Source organism: Chelonia mydas, chromosome 5 (genome assembly GCF_015237465.2).
Source record: "Chelonia mydas isolate rCheMyd1 chromosome 5, rCheMyd1.pri.v2, whole genome shotgun sequence".
NCBI classification, from domain to species: domain Eukaryota; kingdom Metazoa; phylum Chordata; order Testudines; family Cheloniidae; genus Chelonia; species Chelonia mydas.
The window spans coordinates 89957492-89978844 of record NC_051245.2 but is presented as its reverse complement, the minus strand read 5'-3'; the positions used below and the strand labels follow the sequence as shown (position 1 = coordinate 89978844).

Genomic DNA, 21353 nt, shown 5'->3' with positions numbered 1-21353 from the left:
GCTGATGAAGGCAGGAAGAAAATGCTGGTACTTAATCTCTAAAACTAACCTAAACACAGAACTAGATAATGATATTCCCATATTAGTAGGAGGATAGATTTCGTGGCTTTAACAGCTCTTTTCCATCTCTAATATATCAGGCATTCCAATGGAATAACGTATTTTTGGCAAATATTCAAATCAAACTTTTTTTCTGTCTTGGTGAGTGGTACAATTATTAATTGAATTACATTAATTTTTTCTGTCACTACAGCTGCTAACAGACCAGTTGCCTTATACTTACTATACATTAAAAAAATAATCAAACATTTGTCAGTACAAAGGCCATTCACTAGAAAGCCTTTTAATCTATGCAATGTCATACACCATTCTAAATACATTATTAGCATCTTTTAGAAAAGCAAAAATGGTTGAATGCCAAAACTGTAATGCCACTGCTGACACACTGATTGTCTTTGTACGTGGAACACCATATCATCAGATAGAGATTCAAATGGACCATAGCTGCAAGTATTCATTTCAAGAGACTATTAAGAGTGCAAATGTCTGCTATATTTCTATTTTAGACACAAGTTATGTAAATAGTTATGCAATCAACCAACACATAAATAGCTGCCTATCCTGATTACTAGGAAGCACCTTAATACTAGGCACTGATGCTCAACAGTGAGTTGCAAGACAAAGCTTTATGGATCATATCTACACTAAATGAGCATTCACATAGCATTGAATACATTCCCAAACTCTTGTCCCATCATTCAATGTACCACTTTGGACAGATTTTTTGAAGGCAGACTCTTCTTTGGCTGGTCAGGAACTGGAAGAAGCAACCCCCAGCACATTATGAGTAGACAAAACAGATTTGATTTATTCAGATGTCCTCAACTGGCTAAAAATCAAATAAAAATACTTCACAAAACGCACTCCTTATACTGTAATCATCTGCACAGATTAGTGCTGTGTTTGTTAAATAATGTTCACAGTAGAAAGAACATTCACCAAAACATGCAATTTTCTCTGCTACTTTGGATGAGCACAGGAAACTCCCTTACTCTCAATTTTGCAGTTATAAATCTGTGGAGCCATAAATATCCCCAGGATATTTCTGTTCTGCTTGCATGTGACACACCCTTGTTCAGTTTTATGGATCTCTTGACTGACCTATTTACATTTCACTTGCCTTTAATTGAGGTCCACGCTGTTAGGCTCAGAAAAGCCTTTTAATACTCCAAAGAAATGCTCTTTATGCAGCCAGTAAATTCATTCTCTTGTTTATTTTTAACATTTTAAAGGGTGTTTATTAAAGCCATTGTCATGGAATGGGTCTCTGAAGAGTGACCACTTATTTTTAAAGGAAGGTGATCTGTTTATCCACTGGAAGACATTGATTTCTATCTTGAATTTCCGAAATCATTTTGTTCATTTAGGATGTAATGTAACCATGTTATATCAGGCTGTGATGTTGTTAGAATTTCCATGGCAGAGTCAGGCCTGACGATATTTACTGGAGGTCTCCAAGGAAAGCCAAAGGTGCTGCAGGAAGTGGTACTGGCAATTTACAAGAAGCCATTTCCCTTCTAAATCAGGACTGTCCCAATGTCCAAACACACTGTAAAGAAGCATTGTGATGATAGCACTGATGTCTTGCAGATGAGATACAAACCCATGGTCCTGACTATTTCTGGTTATTAAAGATCTCAGCATTTTCACAAGAGACGGACTGCAATGAGAGTCAAGGGCTCTCAGTACCTCTCCAAAAGGTGTTTGTTACCTTCCAGAATCAGTTCTCACACTAGATCTGATCAGAGAACATACACATATTATATAAGACAAAAGAAACTGAGGAAGTAAGGATCTTACAAATTACAGTTGGGGAGTTAATTTTTTTAAAATATTTGTTTTTATCTTGCTGTTCTTCCCTACTGTTTAAATTATCCCTAATTTAAATTATTTTCAAATTCTCTAATCTGCATTGTTACAGTTTATTGACACTTCGAGCTACAGTTTCTTTTTAATTTTCAGGTCAGCATCTGTTGATTATCACTCAGCTTTAGTTCCCTGGACAGAGTAAGCACCTGGAGAATGCAAAAGGAAGGTAGGTAAATGGGAACGAAGGTCAAAAGTGATTAAAGGAACATAGTGAATACACATGAACACAAAAATTACATGAAACAATTTACACATCATTCCTGTGCATATCCTAATAAAAGCATTATGAACTGTTAACATGCTTAACAAATATGTGCATACATTTTTACTTACAAGCATTAGCAGTCTTCACAAAAGCTACTGATGTGGTTTGATAATTAGGTGGTTTCTGCTGAGCTTTTGCAGATGTGGTAGGTTTTGGGAGAGGATATGCCTTCATCTGTCTGGAATTGACACAACCTACAGAAAGGAGGAAAGTTTTGATAATACTATAGAAGTAAGAGGTAGAAATTAATTATTAGATTATGAAATCCCCAATCCTAGTGCTCTACATGCCACAGGGATGCTACAGGGCAAAATTCTCTGGTGTAACTCCCTGTGACAGATACGGCAATTTCCTGCAATATCCTTGAAAACCTTATTTAATTAAGTTTAAGTATCTTTGGCTTCCATTATATTAAATGCAAAGGTTATGTATTATTGTGGACCTAGAGGATCAAAGGACTATACTGAACAATGTGACAGACAAGACTGATCTTTTTGGGACAATACAGATGAAGTCGATTTCCTGTAAAATATTTAAGGGGTGATGCATGCAAATTCTCCACCCCAGGTTATGCAAACAACCAGCCTTTCTAAGCTATGCTCTGAGGAGTGGGCTTTTGTCTGCTGATTACCTGTCACATGAGGTCAAGATCAAGGGCCCAAGCTGTATAAAGGAGACTGATCTATTCCTGCAGGTGCTTGTTCTGAGCTAAGGCTGTTATGAACTGGTAACCACAAAAAAAACCCCTATACGGAGTTTGAATGACTGACTCCTACCAGAGCCTTTGTGATCTCTGGTAAACTGTAGATTCTTTATTGTTTCAATATATTTTCTCTGTAATGCTTTCACCTGAAGAATAAATGTGCTTGCTTATAACAAGCTGTGTGGTAAGTCATAACTATTGGCAATTACATTGCTCATAGCCTTTTGAAGAGAAAGCAAAGCGCAGAACTTGCCTGTTTAGGCAGTCAGACTCGCTAAGAATATCAAAGTGTAGGCAGAGATCTGTGCCTGGAAAACCCTGGTTAGAAGGGAGAGAGATGTGGGTCTCTGCCCAAGAGAAGTGACATCTGAGGAGCTGGGAATCTAGAGTGGGATGAGTCCTTGCTTCAAATACATTAGACCTTGATTAAGCAAAGTACTTGAACACATGCCTAATTTTAAGGAAACAAGTAGTCCTACTGAATTGAACCATGCTGCCTCAGGACCTTACATGACAATGCAAAGCACAGGCCATCCCCCAATAAAATAGCCTCAGCATGGCCTATCTGGCTTTCTTGGCTTCACTGGCTTTCTTTGCCCAAAGATGTCTTCCCTAAAGCATTCAAAAAGATGCAAACTAATGGAAGGAAAAAGGACAAATAATCAGCTACTCTTTATCTCTCCATCTAGATTCTCAGTTGCACTGATCTTCATAGCATCTGAGTGCATGGCTAGGGAGTAACTATCTCTAGTCTTTGCCCAGATACTTCTGCAGATTAAAAATATCTAGTTGATAGGCAAAGTAGAAATATATAGCTAGATAGCTACTCAAAATAGGATGTGGGAGAACGGCAAACAAGAATGAGGGAATATAGACCTTTTGATACCAAACCTGACAGCTTACTCCTCTATCCCCTTAACTAAATCAGATAGGTATTAGTATCTTGTTATGATTAACAGGTTAATCATAGGTTATGATTTGCTAGGAAAGGAAGAAGCCAAATTTAAATATCAGTCACAAGAAATATAGATGAAGAGAAGCACCATATGAAACCAGATACTACAGCCAAAAAACAACAGAGGGACTAGGAGAAATACTACTGTATTTCTTTATGAAACTGCTATTACTGAATCACTGTATGATGAGCTAAGAAAGGCAAGCTGGCAACTGATTGCACTTCTTGAGCATTCATCCCCTCATGACCCTGAAACATTTCCAGTTAATATGGGATGGATTTCTAGCACCATACCAGCTTATGTAACAGATCTAAATTCAAAGTCTAATTTGTGCGCTTATCATGAGGCTATGTACTCTTATGTACCAAAGCAAATTTTACGCGGATATCTACTGATAGGATCATGTCTCATAAATCAGTTTTCCTGCAGACCAAAAGTCAAGCAAGCAGAACAACAAGAAAGAAGTTTAACAACATATAAATCTGGGTATTATTTTCTCAGTGAGTCTTTCACTGAGCTATTGAGATAACAAGAAATGATGCAAGACTATCATTCTACAGAAGGCTTGTGATCACCTACAATAAAAAATCAAATAATGTAAAAAGAGGTTGCTTAATGACAAAAACTCTTATTTTCAGAGTGCACTGCCTCTACAGAGGCGGGGCCTCCTCTACTAAGAGAGAAGGGTTAACGCCTGCTGTACCAGTGCATGGCTGATACACCCCATCACAGTCCTGTATCAGCCATTCCATTATCTTGCTTGGATTGATGTCAGACTGACAGGCCTATAACTGCCCATGTCAGCCCATTTGCCCTTTTTAAATATTGGCACTTTAGCTTTCTTCCAGTCTTCTGGAACTTCCCCATGTTGTAAGACTTAATGAATATCAGCAATAATGGTCCAGTGAACTCCTCAGTCAGCTCTTTTAAAACTCTTGGGTGCAAGTTATCCAGACCTCCTGATTTTAAAATGTCTAACTTTAGTAGCTGATGTTTAACATTCTCCTGAAATACTAGTGGTATTAAAAAAGTGTTATCACATGATATTACTGCATCATTTTTTCCTCCCAAATACAGAACAGAAATATTTATGGAACACTTCTTCCCAGTTACATCTCTGTAAACTTCCCCTCTCCTACCCTCTGTCTCCTTTGTAGGGTGGGCCCTTAAAGGGGCAATAACCCCTTTTTCTTCTGGACCCACTCACTGCGGTGAAAGCATTTTATGAAAATTTGAGAGTGTAGATTAGATTAGTCCCTGCATTGATCAGACTGATTCACTTAAAACAGGGGTCGGCAACCTTTTAGAAGTGGTGTGCCGAGTCTTCATTTATTCACTTTAATTTAAGGTTTCGCGTGCCAATAATACATTTTAACGTTTTTTAGAAGGTCTCTCTCTATAAGTCTATATATTATATAACTAAACTATTGTCGTACGTAAAGTAAACAAGGTTTTCAAAATGTTTAAGAAGCTTCATTTAAAATTAAATTAAAATGCTGACCTTACACCGCCGGCCTGCTTAGCCCGCTGCCAGCCAGGGGTTCCATTCACCTAGGCTGGCAGCAGGCTGAGCGGGGCCTGTGGCCAGGACCCTGGCTGGCAAGGGGCGGGCTGGCAGCCAGAACCCCAGACCGGCAGTGAGCTGAGCGGGGCCAGCAGCCGGGACCGCAGACTGGCAGTGCGCTGAGCGTCTCAGCCCGCTGCCACTCAGCCTGCTGCCGGTCTGGGGTTCAGTCCGCCGGCTCCTGCCAGCCAGGGTTCCAGCTGCCAGCCCCGCTCAGCCCGCCGCCGGTCTGGGATCCCGGCCCTGCCCACATAGAGTGGGTACCTACCTTCTCCCTGGTTCTAGCCCATCGTCTTCCTCTCTCTCTGCACTGACAGAGGGTGGGAGTGCACTGAGCACAGGGCTGGGGGTGAAGGAGCAGGCTGGAGGTTGCGGTGTAGGGTCTGGCCAGGAGCTAGAATGAGGGAGGGGCTCAGGGTTGGGGTTTGGGTGTGGAGTGCTTACCTGGGCAGCTCCCATTTGGTGCGAGGGGTGCAGGTGGGAATGTGGGGGGTGAGAGGGGGTGCAGGAGCATGGCGTATGAGGGGGCTGGGTATGTGTGGGAGGTGCAGCAGTCAGGGCAGGGGGCATGTGAGGGGGGTGTAGGAGTCAGGGTATGGTGGGCTGGGTATGTGTGGGGGTACTGGAGTCAGGGTTGGGGTCGTGGGGGGGTGCAGGGGTCAGGGCAGGAGGCTGGGGGAGTGTGAGGGGGGTGCAGGGATCAGGGAAGAGAGCTGGGTGTGTGTGAGGGGGGTGCAGGGCTCAGGGCAGGGGGCTGGGGTGTGTGTGAGGGGTGCAGGGCTCAGGGCTGGGGGCTGGGGTGTGGGGGGGGGGCGTAAGGGTCAGGGCAGAAGGCTGGGGGTGTGAGCTAGGGTCATGGGGGTGTTCCCAGCCCCCGCCCAGAGTGGGGGCTGGAGGGGATATGCCCTGATTCCACCCTCCTTCCCTAGGCCCCGTCCCCACCTCCTCCCCGGAGCAGCGAGCACGCTGCGGCTCCACTTCTCCCTCTCCCTCGCAAAGGCCATCAGCTGATCGACGGCGGGAAGGGAAAGGAGGAGAGGCAGGAAGCCAGCATGCTGGGAGAAGAGGCGGGGGAGGGGGAGAGCTTGCTTGCTCCGCAGCAGCAGCCAGCAGGACCAAGCGTCTTCATCCTGCCCCGGGGGAGGGGCGGGGGCGCGGAGAAGTGTGGGCTGGGGCAGGCAGGATTTTTAATGACACACTGCTGCCTGCCGGGGTCCCGGCCTGAGTTCAGCAGCGGGCTGAGCGGGGCTGGTGGCTGGGACTCGGCAGGCAGCAGCGTGCCATTAAAAATCAGCTCGCGTGCCATCTTTGGCACGTGTGCCAGAGGTTGCCGACCCCTGCTCTAAGGTGCCACAAGGACTCCTCATTATTTGTACTGGAAATGTTTCAGGGTCATGAAGGGATGAATGCTCAAGAAGTGCAATCAGTTGCCAGCTTGCCTTTCTTAGCTCATCATACAATGATTCAGTAATAGCAGTTTCATAAAGAGGATGGAGTAAAAAGGTTATTTTACCTCTGTACTTGGCACTGGTGCAACCACGGATGGAATACTATGTCTAGTTCTGGTGTCCACAGTTCAAGAAGGCTCTTGATATATAGGAAAGGATTCAGAGAAGAGCCACAAGAAGGATTAAATGATTAGAACACATGCCTTATAGTGACAGACTCAAGGAGCTCAATCTATTTATCTTAACAAAGAGATGGTTAAGGGGGTAACTTGATTACAGTTTATAAATACCTACATAGGGAACAAACATTTAATAACGGGCTCTTCAATCTAGCAGAGAAAGCTGTAACACAATCAACTGGCTGCCCACCGGAGCTCGACAAATTTCGACTGGAAACAAGGCATAAATTTATAAAACAGAGTAATTAACTATTGGAACAATTTATCAAAGGTTGTGGAGGATTCTCCATCACTGACCATTTTTAGATACAGATCTGATATTTTTCTAAAAGATCTGCTCTAGGAATTATTTTGGAGAACTTCTATGGCTCGTGTTATATGGCAGGTCAGACTAGATGATCACAATGGTCCCTCTTATGACCTTGGAATCTATGAACCTAAGAAAGAGCAAGAAGCACCTGGATGAGGTCAGCGGGAGAGGAACACTGCCCTTCTCGCTTACCAGAACTTATATATTTATATATTTTTATATATATTTATATATATTTATAACTCGCCAATCAGCCCCAGAGATTGGGCTGGCACCACACACCCATACAATTTGCAAAAGGACCAGTTTTCCTCATGACCCACTCTGGGCTTTATGCTAGTCTCCCTTTTTTCCTTAGGGATTGCAGGGGAGTCGGCTTCCCCACAGTAAGTCTGGGACTCGGGGGTTAGGTTCTAACATTGTAACTTAGTACATAAAACCCATGGCAAATGTCCAATGCAGGTACTCCTTAGGAAGGTATAAAGGATTATCAGAGAAAATGGACTGGAAAAGGATTTGAAAGAAAGCATCCCTTAAGAAGCTGAGGAACAGGAGGTAGGGACTTCTACATTTGGTACAGCAGGGAGCCAACTCCCTCCTTTTAGAGCCCCCTTTTAGCTCAGACAATGGGTGAGCAGTGGGGTATCAGCACTGGGATGGCTGGGACCAGGTTGCAGATCATGTAGAAATGATTAAGGAATGATGATGTCCTGCACTGTAAAATTCGTTGCCAGATATTTTAAGAGAATAAACTTGCAGCCTAATTAAACTATATCCATTGCCTCCTGTCCTTCTTGCAGCAGTAGACAAGGCTCTACTTTGTATTCTTTGTTCATTTGTGCTCATCTCAGTGATGTACAGGATCCTTGCGTTGAGTGATCTCACTAATAAATGGGATAACAACAACATGTTTTTAATGTGAAATCTACAAACTGAAAAGCACAAATAAATCAGCTCAATGTGGATAGAGCCTTCAGCAAGAGCAAATGCTATACCAATGAAGGTGTCTCCAAGAAGATGGACAATGTGGGGGAGGGCAGAGAATCACTGGATAGATGACATGCAAGGTATTACAGTAAGATATCCACATTTTTATTTGCCTTCTAAATTATTCTTCTCAGATGAAACTCACAATACCTAATACGGGGCCATGGAAAGCCCTGTGTGTGTGATTCCAAAAGAAAGAATAAGCAAGGAGGCTCTAGATATGGTCATGGATATATCAAAACTACCAAAAATATCACAAAGTCTGCTGCTGCCTCTGCACACCCTGGAGTCAAGATTCATGGGGCTCTCCCTATAGAAGTGCAGAGGGTAAAGTTTAGTAGGTGGTTGGGTAAGTAGTAGTGGTCAATGGACCCATTAACTGTGCAGATCCAACGTGCACAAATCCTGCACAGTAAGGCTGTAGCAAGCTATGTCTGCTATTAGACCACAGAATACACTAATGGACACGGGCTGGCTGAGCAAGTGCTCCAAGTCCAGCCTCCTGGCTAGGAGAACGGAAGATTCCATCTTTCTCAGTCTCCATATTCGTCCTCCCTGTGCAAAGCCTGTTTACTTGGGCTTTGGTGAGAGGTGTGGTGGCTACCCAAATTTCAGCCCTAGTGACTATTATCCATTTAACACATCACTTTTCTCACAAGGAAGAGAAGAGGAAAGATAAAAGATATGGCAGAGGGGCTCTTTAAATCCCCATAGCAGCAGATCATTTCTCCCTTTTTTCATCTGTGCTTTTAATTAAAATATTAAAAATTAGAAATAGATTTGATCCCTTAGAATACAGTTACATGTGCTATTTCAGAAGAAAGTTCAGATTCTGGAGTCTAGCTAAACTCCCCCTCCCTCTCCACTAGCAAAAGTTACGCTATACATGTATCAAACCAGATATATATTTTCATGATATTTAAAATATTAATTTTCTTTGGCATATCATAGATCTGGTCATGTTTACTGGTTATTGATTCACATACCTGAAGGCTGAATATTTTGAGATATATAGACCATCTTCTTGCCCACATCAGCTGAGACTGGTCTCTGTACACACTGTGATCTAGATCAGGCAAACAAAAAATTGTTGGAATAGTATATTTATTTATTTCCACTTGCCCATCATCAGAGGCTAATAATATATTTAATACTATGGATTGACAAACACAGTGCGTAGCTTTGGCACTACAGCACCCGGTAAATGGAAGACAAACATGTAACTGAAATCATACCATTGCTATTTTATTAAACTTACTAGACATTTATTTAAATATATAATGTAAAACATATGTGGAGAGAATAAACATTTGATAAGATGCAGAGCTGAATCAAAGAACATGGAACCATGGTGACAGCAATATGATAAATGCTATGAACCAATTAAATAGTTTGCAGAACCTATTACATATATCCAAGGAAGGTTCTAAAAAAATTCTTTCAGTTAACTTGTCTGGGTTTAGAAATTTTTTAGGGGCTCTTAAAAATAACTGTATGCTGATTCCTCCCACTGAAGTATTATTAGGAGAATATCTGAATCTTGTCATGTGTGAATTCATCCCTTTCATTATCAGACATTTCCATCACAAATTATTAATCAGATCACTTCTAATAACAACAGCTTTCCTTTGGCTAATCTGGCAAATGAAGGCAGTGAGCTTGAGTCAGATGTTCACACCTCTCATGTGTGTGCACATGAACTCTGATAACATTAACTTTATTTCAAGAGGAGACTTTATTTAATTTCTCCTCATTAAGTTACTGTAGAGCAAATTACTCATATATATGGAATTATACTACAAGTGCTTATTGACTCATTATTCCTTCAGTGTTAGTATAAATTATTGCTGCTTGCCCCTGTTAAATAACTGGGAAAAATACAAGAGCCACAGTGTATAAATAGAGTTGTTTTAAAACGTTAATGTTCATTTAGAAGTCAATTAGGAAATACACACATACATATTAAAATGCAGATTTTAATAAAGCATTTGATATACTTTCTCATGACAGATTATACATAAAGTCCATTCAAATTTGTTTGGGTTTAGAGGAAAGTCACATGGAATGAAAACTGACTGAAGGAACAAAAACAAAGGGTAAAGATAAACAGCAAATTACTGAATGGAGGGAGGCATCAAGTGGGATACAACAGGGATCCAGTATTTTGTCCTGTTGTATTTAAAATACTCTCTAATGATCCAGAAAAGGGAGTAAACTGAAATTAGTAAAATTCTTTCATTCAAGGAATTTGAATTTCTACAGGAACATGTAGGCACTTTGGGTGAAAAGAATTATGAACTTTATCATTTCATGATCACAGTGCATGATTCTGAGGAACGGTAGTAGGGAAAACAACAGAATAAAGATAATGGACTTCAAGAAGACAGACTTTAGCAAAATCAGAGAATTGTAGCTAAGATCCCATGAGAAGCAAGTGTGAGGGCTTGTCTACACTGGCGAAAGTTGCAGCGCTGCAACATTCTCGCTTAGGGGCGTGAAAGAACACCCCCCTCAGCGCAGCAAGTTTCAGCGCTGTAAAGCGCCAGTGTAGACAATGCACCACCGTTGGGAGCCGCGTTGCAGTGATTAGACAACTAACATAGTGAACATCAGTATAAATGGGGTAGGATTTGAGGCTCAAACAGGAACGAACAAGTTAAGAATTACTCACACAAGTTAGATGTCTTACTAGGCAGGGCCTGATTAAATATATCCTAGAATACTTAAGGAACTGGCTGAAGAGATACCTGAGCCATTAGTGATTATTTTGAGAATTTGTGGAGGACAGGGGAGATCCCAGAGGACTGGAAAGGGGTAAAATATAGCATCTATCTATAAAAAGGAGAATAAAGACAACCCAGGAAATTACAGACTAGTCAACTTAACCTCGCTACCTGGAAGCATAATGCAGCAAATAATCAATCAATTTGTAAGCACCTAGAAGATAAGAGTGATAAGTAACAGTCAACATGGATTTGTAAAGACCAAATCATTTCAAACCAACCTAATATCCTTCTTTGACAGGATAACAAGCCTTGCGGGTAATGGGGAATCAGTAGATGATATATATCTCAACTTTAGTAAGGATTTTGGTACTGTCTGACATGACTTTCTCATAAGCAAACTAGGGAAATATAGCCTAGAGACAAACCTACTTAAGATGGGTGTACAACAGATTGGAAAACCGCACTCAGGGAGTAGTTCTCAATGGTTCACAGTCAAGCTGGAAGGGCATATTGAGTGGGGTCCTGCCGGGATCTATCCTGGGTCTGGTTATATTCAATATTTTCATAAATGATTTGGATAATGGCATAGAGAGAACACTTATAAAGTTGGTGGATGACGCCAAGCTTAGTGGGGTTGCAAGCACTTTGGAGGACAAGATTCAATATGAGCTTGACAAACTGCAGAAATGGTCTGAAGTAAATAGGATGAAATTCAATAAGAACAAATGCAAAGTACTACACTTGGGAAGGAATACTAAATTGCACACATGCAAAATGGAAAATGACTGCTTAGGACAGAGTACTGCCGAAAAAGATCTGGGGGCTACTGTGGATCACAGATTAAATATGAATCAACAATGTAAAAGTGTTGCTAAAAAAGCGAACATCATTCTGGGTTGTATTAAAAGGAGTGTTGTAAGCAAGACACAAGACGTAATTCTTTCACTCTACTCAGCACTGATAAGACTTCAGATGGAGTACTGTGTCCACTTCTGGGCACCATACTTTGGGAAAGATGTGGACAAATTGGAGAACGTCCAGATGAGAGACACAAAAATGATTAAAGGTCTAGAAAACAGGACATACCAGAAAAAAATGAAAAAAATAGCGTTGGTTAGTCGGGGAAGAGAAGACTTGGGGGGAGGGGAGGAAACATGATTGATAACAATCACTGAATACATAAAAGGATGTTACAACAAGGAGAGTGATCAGTTTTTTTCCTTAATCATTGAGGACAGGACAAGAAGTAATGGGCTTAAATTGTAGCAAGGGAGATTTAAGATAGACATTAGGACAAACTTTCTAACAGTAAGTGCTGTTCCAAGCACTGGAACAAATTACCTAGGGAGATTGTGGAATCTCCATCGCTGGAGGTTTTTAAGAACATGTTAGACAAACACCTTTCAGGGATGGTCTAGATAACACTTAGTGCTGCCTCAGTGCAGGGGACTGAACTAGATGACCTATCAAGGTCCCTTCCAGTCCTACTTTTCTATGATTCACAGCTTGGGGTGAACTCTCTTTAAATACTCTCTCATACACAATGGCTTGTTCATGAACCACCCGGGGACAGCACCAGCAATAGCAGCTGTCACCTGCTCTGTTACGCTCATGAATGAGCTACTTTGAAGAAACGTTTTAGAACTCCACTGGCCAACAAAGATTCACTGACAAAAGTGTGTGTGTGGGGGGGGGGGTTGAAGAAGAACGCATCATACTGGCCCTGTTTTAAACAGTCAGTTAGGGTCCAGTCCTTCTCCCATTGAAATCAATGGCTAAAGAAACAATGGGGCACATACTTCACCTCTGTTCAAATGCAGTGGAGTGAGGCCACTGCAGAATATTAGTTGCAGCTCCCTGATACTTAGCCATCCACCACCACCGCAAGTTAGAGCTTCACAGTAAGCGCCTCTACCTTTCACTACTGGTGTAAGGTCTACCAGGGACCACAAGCCAATGGAGAATAGGGCACAGCAGAACTCCGCTCTACCATACCCCATCTCCATCCCACCAATCTCCCTGAATCTCTCCAATACACCTTCTGTTTCCCCTTACAGCTGTGTGGCACAGGGGCGGCAGGCACAGGAGGTGGTGGAGAGTTCCTGTGTGTAAGAGGAGTTCTCTACTGTCCATTTCCAGCAACTTTAAGATTCCTTTGTGCAAAGTGGCTTTAGTAGACCACAGAATCCATCCCAATGGCTTCACAGGAAGCAGGGTCAGGGCCTTAACAAGGACAGAAATGAGGCAAAACATGACAGAGGACGTGGGCAAGAGCACATGCACAGATTCTTACCGCCAAAGAACAAATCAATTGAAAACAAGAAAAGAGGCCAATAGTAACTGAATCTAGATTAAAACAATTCTCTTCTTTATTGGTCCCTAGTGCTAAGAAGTTTATTAATTATGGAAAAAGCACACTTGGATTTTTACAAATAAAAAATGCCGTCCTACACAAACCAACCCAGAGCATCTGAATATTAACACAAAAACTTTTTCAGCTCTCTGCCATGAAATTATAAGAATTTAGCCCTCTTGAGTGTTTGGCCTGAATTCTCCCCAATTCTAAATACACTTTGACTTTTTCCACTGTTTAGATGTATGCTTTTTATAATATGCTCACACCAATTCTGATAAGCTGTGAGTACTTGGTGAACGCTTTCTTCAGATAATTAAACTAGATGTTTTATAAATCTTATTTTATTTCTCTAAAAAGAAAATAAATACAAAAATAACTTAATAAAAATAAACTTTCAAAATAAATGATGCTTAATATAAGCTGGACTCCAAAAATGGGCCCAGTCCTTTCAGGTACCCCACATGAACACAGAGGTTCACCCATGTGAAACCATGTCCAGGGTCAGGGAATATGAGATGTTAATGAGACTTTCCCAAGCTACGATTTATCTAGTTACTACTGGTACTATCCATTGCAGGAAGCAATAAATCAGGTTAATGGTGTAATGGGTAAGAAACAGAATTTGTTAAAACTGGAAATTTCACAGAAATGGTAGGACAACTTTTCAAACATAGATGCCTAAATTTGGGTCCCTAAATTGGTACAATTATCATCTTTTAGACATACACAATACAACTAATAATTTGACTGACTAGATTGGAAATATGTAAATTTATCATCTTTTTGTTGCTGCTCTGATTTCTTTGTTATTAGCTCTATAACAGACAATGGTGCAAATCCAGTCCTGTGTTATTCTACTGAAGTCAATGCATTTACACCAGGGTGAATTTAGCGTAATAACAATAATGAAACAGTTTTGCATTTCTATAGTGCCTTTCAACCAGCAATTTAAAAGCGCTTTGCTAATTCTAATGAATTAATCCTCCTTTCTCCTGTGATGTAGGGAAATATTATTATCTCCAACTTAATTATGGGGAAAATATTGAGCCTCATGAACTTGGCCCTTTTCCACTGGGCTCCAAATCCAGGAAGCAATGTCATTGGAGTGAGCTGCATCAAAGCAGCTCCCACAGCAAACCAGCATCGCCTCCTGCGCTTGACCCTTGCTCCTGCCACTCTCTACCTGGCTTCTAGAAATTAAAATTGCTGGGCAGTCAGAGAGAGGATCCTCAAGCTCATTCCACTTGATATGGATGGTGCCACAATAAGAGCCAACCCCGCCCTCTCCCCCCACTCAATTCTCTGTTCCTGTCAGATGCCATCTGAACGCTGCTGCCACCAGACTCCCCCTATCTGCTATGTAGATATCTTGTATGTGCCCCTTTTCCCCACTGCCTCTACTTATTCTTTTCTATTCAAAAGTATTCTGTAGTCTGTCCCCAGCACAGAGTCTGATTCTCACTTATGCTAAGGCTCCTTACCTTAAAGCAGGTGTAAATGTCATTTACACTGATTTTAAGCCCCTTTACACTGCTAAACTGGTTTAAAGGGGCCTAAGTATAAGGGATAATCAGACCATAATAAATAATGTTCTGCTTAAGAGACAATAAAAATATTATTTCCCATAACAGTTTTGTATTTTCCAACCCCTTTCTTTAACCATTTGCCATCTAATAGCTGACCTGAAGGAAGAGGGGAGTGCTATAAACAAATGTCTTGCCACAGACCTTATTGTGACTCCAGGGGATACTAACCATGTGGGGAGTAGACTTGTTCTTTTCCACTCAGCTGCCTTGAGAATCCCCACTGCTTGATTTGTTTCAGAAGCAATTAGAGTTGTATAATAAAAATCTTGACTTTAATTCTTTGCCAGTCTAGTGTCTCAATTCTGACTAACGTAGTTTGGCTAATTTGAGTTAAAATTAGAATGTTCCAAATTAAATTGTAACTTTAGAACAACATACCGCAGAGCTAGAAAAAAATTGGCAAGGTTGATAAGATTAAGGATGTTGATGTCGGTATTAAAGCCCTAACTGAAGCATTTATTACAGATAATTTTTAGTGGACTGTAAATTCAAAAAATTCAAAAAAATGATAAGCAAACCTTGGCTTCAGTTCTCCATGTGTGTAAGATGACCATGCAATGCTGGATTTCTCCCAATACCTCTTAGAACCAGTCAGTTTTGTCCGAATGCTTTTGGTTTTTGAGAGTTTCCTATCTAAAAATATGTAACAACACTAAATGTTACCAAACATTTACATATAATGAATTTATGATTTTTTTAAAATCATACGGAGTGATCTTACTTCACTATGAGTAAATTCTGACAATAAAGTATAGTACTGTAGTTCCACATTCTACTGTATTCCACAAGAAACATTTCCTAGAAAACATATATCATCTTTACTCATTGAGTCCCAAGAACAGCCTAATCAGAGCTGTTTATTTACACGCAAGTGATAAAAAGGGGCTAATAAAAGCAATGAATTTCACAAACAGTTGTTATGTGTCATTACTTGACAGCTCTTTTTTAATGCAAAAACTAAGCATCTCAGAGCACATGAATCAATTTTAGTTAACAATGAATTAGGAACTGGAGAGATGGATGCTACTTTATCAGTGCTGAGCCATTATTATTATTATTATTATTATTTTTATATATCAAAGGTCATAAAATTTTAGATTTACTTATAAACACCCAAAATAAATTATGATAGTCAGAGAAGAATAAACAACAGGATCATGCATATATTCATCAGAGGATTACCACATTTCTCCTTAAAGTAATCATTAGAAATGGTTATATATTTTCCATAATTAAAAATGAACAACTTAGCAAATGTGAAAAAATTCTTTACCTATTGAAACGTGGCTTTTTTTCTGCTCTGTTTTACTGTTCAACTCAAGATTATCCAAAAGTTTCATAAAAGCAGATTCTCCTTCAGATGTGTCCTGTTCTTCAAGATGGCTGTTCTCTTGTTCTATGGCATCAGGATTTATGTCATTAACAGAGCTTAGTTCAGTAGCTCCACAACCACTGTGAGTTTCTTCAGTCTCCTCTTGCTCAATCACCTTACTCTCAAGATGTTTGGCGATCTTTTCCTCTTTAGAGTATCCAAGGTATTCTTGGAAAGAATATGGCTGGTTTCTCTCTTTGGGATGAAGACATCTGGCCTTATTTAACTGATCCAAAACACTAATATCACAGTCTGAATATAACAGTGGCTTATCATCCCAGCATATCTTTTGGCAATCATCACTTCTTTCTCTGAGTTTGGGGAATTCCTCTGAGCTGCTTTCTGAAACATGTGAAGATTTGATGACTTGACTGAAAACATTCTTCTGCTTCTCAGTCACATCTCCTAGGAATACTCTGGATTTATGTTCCATATTGTCTTTACTAGACTGTGTTAATATACCTAATAAAACACAACCACATCCACTGCACCAAGTCATATCTGGATAACTGAGGCATGCACAGTCAGGGCAAACTTTAAAAGTGTGTTCCGGAAGGTTCACTAATGAATTCAGCAAAGGATTGCTACTTTGCATGGCTGGATCTTTCTTAGAGCATTTTAGCTCTATTTCTTTTTGAGCTCTCTTGTAGTTATTTCCTTTACCCATACTCTTGTCAAAACTTGTGCTACTGAAGATACTGTCTGTTTGCTTTTCTCCAATCCATTTTCTCACGTCAACAGTGTAATCTGAGTCTACCATATCCTTGAATCTTGATTCATTTCTCTGATCTGTATCTCTCTTCAGAGGTGTAAAATCTACCACCGGATCTTCCAATTCATCATTTTCTACCTCAGATTCACTAGCGAAGGGGATACATCTGTTTTCAGCCTCTCCCTTGATTCTACCTGCAATAACCTTGCCTTCACTGCAACCATGAGCCTTTAAGGCCAAATTGAAATCTTTGTGTTCATAATTTTCTTTGTTCTCTAATATGTGCTTTTCTCCCACGAACCGTTTTCCATTTTTGTACGTCTTCTTCATGGAGGCAATACTACCTCCCAGCACACCAGAACTCAAATATTTTATATTTTTTTCTTTAAATGAAAATATGCTGTGTGAAGATTTTTTGTGCTCCTTAATCTCAGCACCAGACCTATCTGATCTTTTTGTCTTCACAATTCTGTCTGTGAATTCCTCATCTGAACTATCAACTAGGGGAGCCCAAAAATAAGTACTAGGATCCTCACATGGAGCCTCTGCCATTTTACTTGAATAATTGTCAGTTTTACACACAACTTGAGGTTCTGGCTGGACACTATGTATCTCTGACCACATATCTTTCTCACCTATATTTTGAAAATTTGATTTTTCTTTGCTGTTCCAGGTTTCATCAGCAAGTGCAAGTTGGCCCAAAATACCCGGGGAGATCTCAGGGTCCCTTCTTTCTCTCTTGATCCTAATTATTGTCTTTCTCTTATTATTATTATTAGCCTGAATGTTATAAAAACATTTGTTTTCAGGGGATAATGTTTTATCTCTTAAAGGGTCAAGAGAAATGCACCTTTCTGTATGCTCTGAGTTAACTTCAGAGATTGAAGAAAAGCTGGAACTCTTGCAAATATTAGCATGTGCATTGAGGTTAAAACCATCTGTCGATTGTGACAAAGAACGATATGAGCTTCTGGTTTCCCTACTTAGTGCTATTTCACTTTCATTGTCTTGAGACAAAGTAAGTCCTTGAGATAACTGTGAAAATTTCGGCATATGAGCTGCTTGCTGAGATTTACTAAGGAACAATTGTGCCCAACTCATAACATGCTGGAGTTTTTGTGTCTCGGGAACAGTCAGATCCGCAAGTAGTCTATGATCTAATTCTGAAATACAGGTCTGGCTCATACACTTGCTATGTGTTTCTGGATTTCTGATAATTGTTTCTTGTTCTTTTCCTTGATGGTTTACTCCAGATGATCTCTGAATTAAAAGTTTTCTTCTATTTGTTGCATCATTAGGTTGCTGAGAGCCACTTAATGTGGAAGTCTGATTTTCTTCTTCTTTAGTGCTCACTGCAGAATGTAAAACTGCTCCTCTGGAAGCTGATGAACTTAGTTTATTATCCGTACCACAAGAGCAAATCTTTGTCCTTCCACTCCTTCCATAGTAAGCTAAGCGCTTGGCCCGTAAGAGCTTGAGGTCGCGGGTGCGAGGTGTATCTGTTTCATTAATGATTTCAGCATGGAGCTGTTCAGCTCCTTTTTCAGATAAATGCTCCATCTGCAAAAAAATATATGTACACAAAAATGACATTTTTCAGCAAGAGTAGAACTACAAATATAACTCTTACAGATAAACTGAGGCATTCCATGAATATATTCAATGCAGCATTACAGGACTGAAACAACTAATTATAGGCAAAAAGGTAAAAAAATCCATTCTGAGGCTAAAAACTTGATCCTGCATCGAATGACGTCAATGGAAAAATTCCCATTAATTTACATGGGTCCAGAATCAGCTGTAGGAGCACTAGCTCCAGCTGTGGGACCACTAGCTCCAGCTCAGCGAAGTACTTAGGCATGTCTAACTTTAAACATGTGAGTAGATTCATTAACTTCAATAGAATGGCTCATGAGTTTAAAAATTAGGTACAATCTTAAGTATCTTGCTGAATCAGGGCCTCAGTTCAGACTTTTTAAAGCTGCATGAGCTTATTGGCTTTAAGGCCAAACAGCTGCTTTAAGCACACAATTATCTTCTAAAGCAACAACATCAAAATACTCATCACATTACAAAGCTTCTTGCTAGAGTTTAGGGCAGGGGTGGCCAACCTGTGGCTCTGGAGCCACATGCGGCTCTTCAGAAACTAAAATGCAGCTCCTTGTATAGGACCAACTCTGGGGCTGGAGCTACAGGCACCAACTTTCCAATGTGCCGGGGGGTGGCACTGCTCAACCCCTGGCTCTGCCACAAGTCCTGGCCCCACTCCATCCCTTCCCGCCCTCTCCCCTGAGCCTACCGTGCCCTCGCTCCTCCTCCCCTCTTCCCCTCAAACCTCCTGTATGCCATGAAACTGCTGATTGGGAGGCACGGGGAGGGAGGGGGAGGCACTGATTGGCGGGGCTGCCAGTGGGTGGGAGGTGCTGGGAGCGGGGTGGGGGAGCTGATGGTGGGGAGCTGCTGACGTATTACTGTGGCTCTTTGGCAATGTACTTTGGTAAATTCTGGCTCCTTCTCAGGCTCAGGTTGGCCATCCCTGGTTTAGGGGAAGGAATATGTGACGGTAAATGGTACATAAGAATGGCCATACTGGGTCAGACCAATGGTCCATCTAGCCCAGTATCCTGTCTTCCACAAGTGGGCAATGCCAGGTGCCCTAGAGGGAATGAACAGAACAGGAAATCATCAAGTGATCCATCCCGTCACCCATTCCCAGCTTCTGGCAAACAGAAGCTAGGGACACTTCAGAGCATGGTTTCGCATCCCTAACCATCGTGGCTAGTAGCTACTGATAGATCTATCCTCCATGAACTTGTCTAGTTCTTTTTTGAACCCAGTTATATCTTGGCCTTCACCACATCCTCTGACAGAGTTCCACTGATTGACTGTGCATTGTGTGAAATACTTGGTTTTGTTTGTTTTAAACCTGCTGCCTATTAATTTCATTTGCTGACCCCTATTTCTTGTGTTATGAGAAAGAGTAAATAACACTTCCTTATTTATTTTCTCCACACCAGCCATGATTTTACAGGCCTCAATCATATCCCCCTTTAGTCATCTCTTTTCCAAGCTGAAAAGTCCCAGTCTTATTAACCTCTCCTCATATGGAAGCTGTTCTATACCCCTAATCATTGTTGCCCTTTTCTGAACCTTTTCCAATTCTAATATAGCTTTTTTCAGGTGAGGCAACCAGATCTGCACGCAGTATTCAAGATGTGGGTGTACCATGGATTTATATAGAGGCAATATGATATTTTCTGTCTTATTATTTATCCCTTTCCTCATGATGCCCAACATTCTGCTCGCTTTTTTGAAAGCCCCTACACATTGAGTGGATGATTTCAGAAACCATCCACAATGCCTCCAAGATCTCTTTCTTGAGAGGTAACAGCTAATTTAGACTCCATCATTTTGTATGTATAGTTGACATTATGTTTTCCAATGTGCATTACTTTGCATTTATCAACATTGAATTTCATCTGCCATTTTGTTGCCCAGTTACCCAGTTTTGTGACTTCCCTTTGTAACTCTTCACAGTCTGCTTTGGACTTAACTATCTTGAGTAATTTTGTATCACCTGCAAATTTTGCCACCTTTGTTTATCTCTTTTTCCAGATTATTTATGAATATGTTGAACAGCACTGGTTCCAGTACAGAGCCCTAGGGGACACCATTATTTACCTCCTACATTCTAAAAACTGACCATTTATACCTATCCTTTGTTTCCTATATTTTAATCAGCTACTGATCCATGGGAGGACCTTCCCTCCTATCCCAGGAAAGCTTACTTTGTTTAAGAGCCTTTTTTGAGGGACCTGTCAAAGGCTTTCTGAACATCTAAATACACTATATCCATTGGATCATCCTTGTCCACATGCTTCTTGGATACTTTGTTGGATACTTTGAGAATACTCAAAGTAGATTGGTGAGGTATGATTTCCCTTTACAAAAATCATTTTGACTCTTCCCCAACAAATCGTGTTCATCTATGTGTCTGAAAATTCTTTTCTTTCCTATAATTTCAACCAATTTGCCTGGTACTGAAGTTAGGCTTACCGAGCTGTAATTGCCGGGATCGCCTCTGGGGTCCTTTTTAAAAATTAGCGTCACATTAGCTATCCTCCAGTCACCTGGTACAGAAGCTGATTTCAATGATAGGTTACATATCACAATTAGTAGTTCTGCAATTTCACATTTGAGGAACTTTTCGGTGAATACCATCTGGTCCTGGTGACTTATTGCTGTTAAATTTATCAATTT

The 21353-nt window shown here is 40.7% G+C and overlaps 1 protein-coding gene across 3 annotated transcripts in view; it reads right to left on the bottom strand.

Annotated features, from left to right (window-relative positions):
* Positions 1-21353, bottom strand: part of LOC119566677 — a 112156-nt gene that overhangs the window by 85048 nt on the left and 5755 nt on the right. For all 3 annotated transcript variants that reach the window (XM_043546488.1, XM_043546486.1, XM_043546489.1), the window contains exons 2-5: positions 16283-18653; positions 15528-15642; positions 9328-9407; positions 2263-2388 (exon numbers count right to left, since the gene is read on the bottom strand). In XM_043546488.1, the coding sequence (XP_043402423.1) occupies positions 2263-2388; positions 9328-9407; positions 15528-15642; positions 16283-18653 (2692 nt within the window). The remainder of the gene's footprint in view (positions 1-2262; positions 2389-9327; positions 9408-15527; positions 15643-16282; positions 18654-21353) is intronic.